The 2,227-nt window shown below is 33.9% G+C and overlaps 1 protein-coding gene across 2 annotated transcripts in view; it reads right to left on the bottom strand.

Annotated features, from left to right (window-relative positions):
- LOC106873101 (protein shank) overlaps positions 1–2,227 on the bottom strand; it is a 152,164-nt gene that overhangs the window by 97,776 nt on the left and 52,161 nt on the right. For both annotated transcript variants that reach the window (XM_014920328.2, XM_014920327.2), the window contains exon 2: positions 401–616. In XM_014920328.2, coding sequence (XP_014775814.1) covers positions 401–568 — 168 coding nt within the window. In that variant the 5' untranslated portion in view covers positions 569–616. The remainder of the gene's footprint in view (positions 1–400; positions 617–2,227) is intronic.

Genomic DNA, 2,227 nt, shown 5'->3' with positions numbered 1-2,227 from the left:
ATATATATGTATGTATGTATGTATGTGTGTGTGTCTGTGTTTGTCTCCCCACAACATCGCTTGACAACCGATGGTGGTGTGTTTACATCCCCGTAACTTAGCATTTCGGCAAAAGTGACCGATAGAATAAGTACTAGACTTACAAAGAATAAGTCCTGGGGTCGATTTGCTCGACTAAAGGCGGTGCTTCAGCATGGCCACAGTCAAATGACTGAAACAAGTAAAAGAGTATATATCTTATTGGTAGAAATACTTCATAAAGTTGACAGTATTAGAATACATATATATCACATGGAATACAGTGTTCAAGGATGTACTCATATGGTGTGTGGTGTTGGAAGACAATCAAATGGGATGAGGTTTCTCTTTGACCCCCACTAAATTATGAAAAATTATTTACCTGGACATTTAATTCCGGAAGAGAGATTCTGATATATACAGTTCCTACATTGTCTTGGTTAGGGATGGGGATGTAGTCATTTGGATTCATCATAAACTCCATGTCCTCTGCGTCCAATGGTGGATTATAATCTTCAATATAAGATGATGATGTCCGAAATGTATTCATTTTGCCTCCGAAATTGAATTAATCAGCTTAATGAATTAAACAGATGCACTGAAAAAAAAAGAAAAAAAAGTAGGGTAATTATAATCATAGAGCAGAATGCATTTTATTAATAAAAGGAAAAAATATGAAGAAATGGTAGAGACATGAGATCTACAAGCACAACAAAGTCAAATCATTTAGAATAAAGATTTACAGGGAAGTGGAAAATTTTCAAGCTTGGTAGACAGGCTGTTTATTGCTTGAGGCATGATAATTAATCTCTCTGTGAATAGAAGGTATTCTTTTCACAATGAAGTTCCAAGAAGACTAGAGATTACATTGATTTCAGATTGATTCTGACCATGGAGAGATAAAACATGAAGTGTAACTAATTTGTTTATTCTTCAGAGGAAAACTAAGCTGTATGTTTATTGAAAATGCATGTGTGTATCTTTGTGTCAGTATTTGTTCTCCACCACTGGTTGAAAACCAGTGTCGGTACATTTACATCTCCATTACTTAGCAGTCCAGCAAAAGAGACCAGGCTTAAAAAAAAAGTACTGAGATCATTTCATTCACCTAAAAATTCTTCAAGGTGGTGCCCCAGCATGGTCGCAGTCTAATGACTGAAACAAGTAAAAGATAAAAGATACAGCTACCTTACATTTCAGTATATTTATATACCTAGTACTTTTAGTTAAAAAAACAAAGAGGACCATGTTCAATAAAATGTATTTTTGTATTTTTGCTACAGAACGACATAATTTATTCATAGTCTTTATCACTGTACAATTCACAGATTATTTCTATGTACCAATGTATGACCAAGAGAAGACAACAACCAAGTCTAACTTTACATATTAAGTTCAAACTTCATAAAGAAGAGTCCATGCCAAAAAGCCTTGGAAAAAAAGCAAAAAACAAAATCAAAAAAGAAACTATCTGGATTGAAGATAACTGAAGAACCCAAGTAGTTTTTGAAGTGAACTATAATTGAATGTTAAGAACATGGGAAAATATTAGAAATTGATATAAATTCCTGAGATAAAACATGAAGTGCTACTGATTTGTTTATTCTTCAAAGGAAAGCTAATATTATATGTTAATTAAGAATGTATATCTTACATTTCAGCATATTTATATTTTATTCATCGAAACTGGGAGTCTTAAGGGGTGTTGAGTAAATAATAATTGGGGTATCATATCAAGTTTGTTATTGAAATAAAACTTGCTTCTTATTGATGCAGTAAGAACTGAGTAGAGTCAGAACAAACCATGCTTGTCTGAGATATCAGGCATAACAAGTTGCTCGATGGATGGGTTTTGGGTGGGTGAACAGATGGATGGTCCATATTACCACTGAATTATGAAGCTGGAAGAGGTTTGAACAAATGTAAACAAACTCAGTAAGGTCAGTCTATCTTTTATCTTTTACTTGTTACAGTCATTGGACTGTGGCCATGTTGAGACACTGCCTTGAAGAACTTTTAATTGAATGCACCCAGTACTAAATTGTTTTGCTAAGCCTGGTACTTATTCCATCAGTCTCTTTTGCCGAACCGCTAAGTTATGAGAACGTCAACACACCAACACTGGTTATCCAGCAGTAGTGGGGGACAAACACAGACACAACTCAAACACATTGATATATATATATATATATATATATATATATATATA

Source organism: Octopus bimaculoides, chromosome 19 (genome assembly GCF_001194135.2).
Source record: "Octopus bimaculoides isolate UCB-OBI-ISO-001 chromosome 19, ASM119413v2, whole genome shotgun sequence".
Taxonomy (NCBI): Eukaryota; Metazoa; Mollusca; class Cephalopoda; order Octopoda; family Octopodidae; genus Octopus; species Octopus bimaculoides.
Note: the sequence above shows the minus strand (reverse complement) of the source record. Positions and strands in the feature narration are given on the sequence as shown.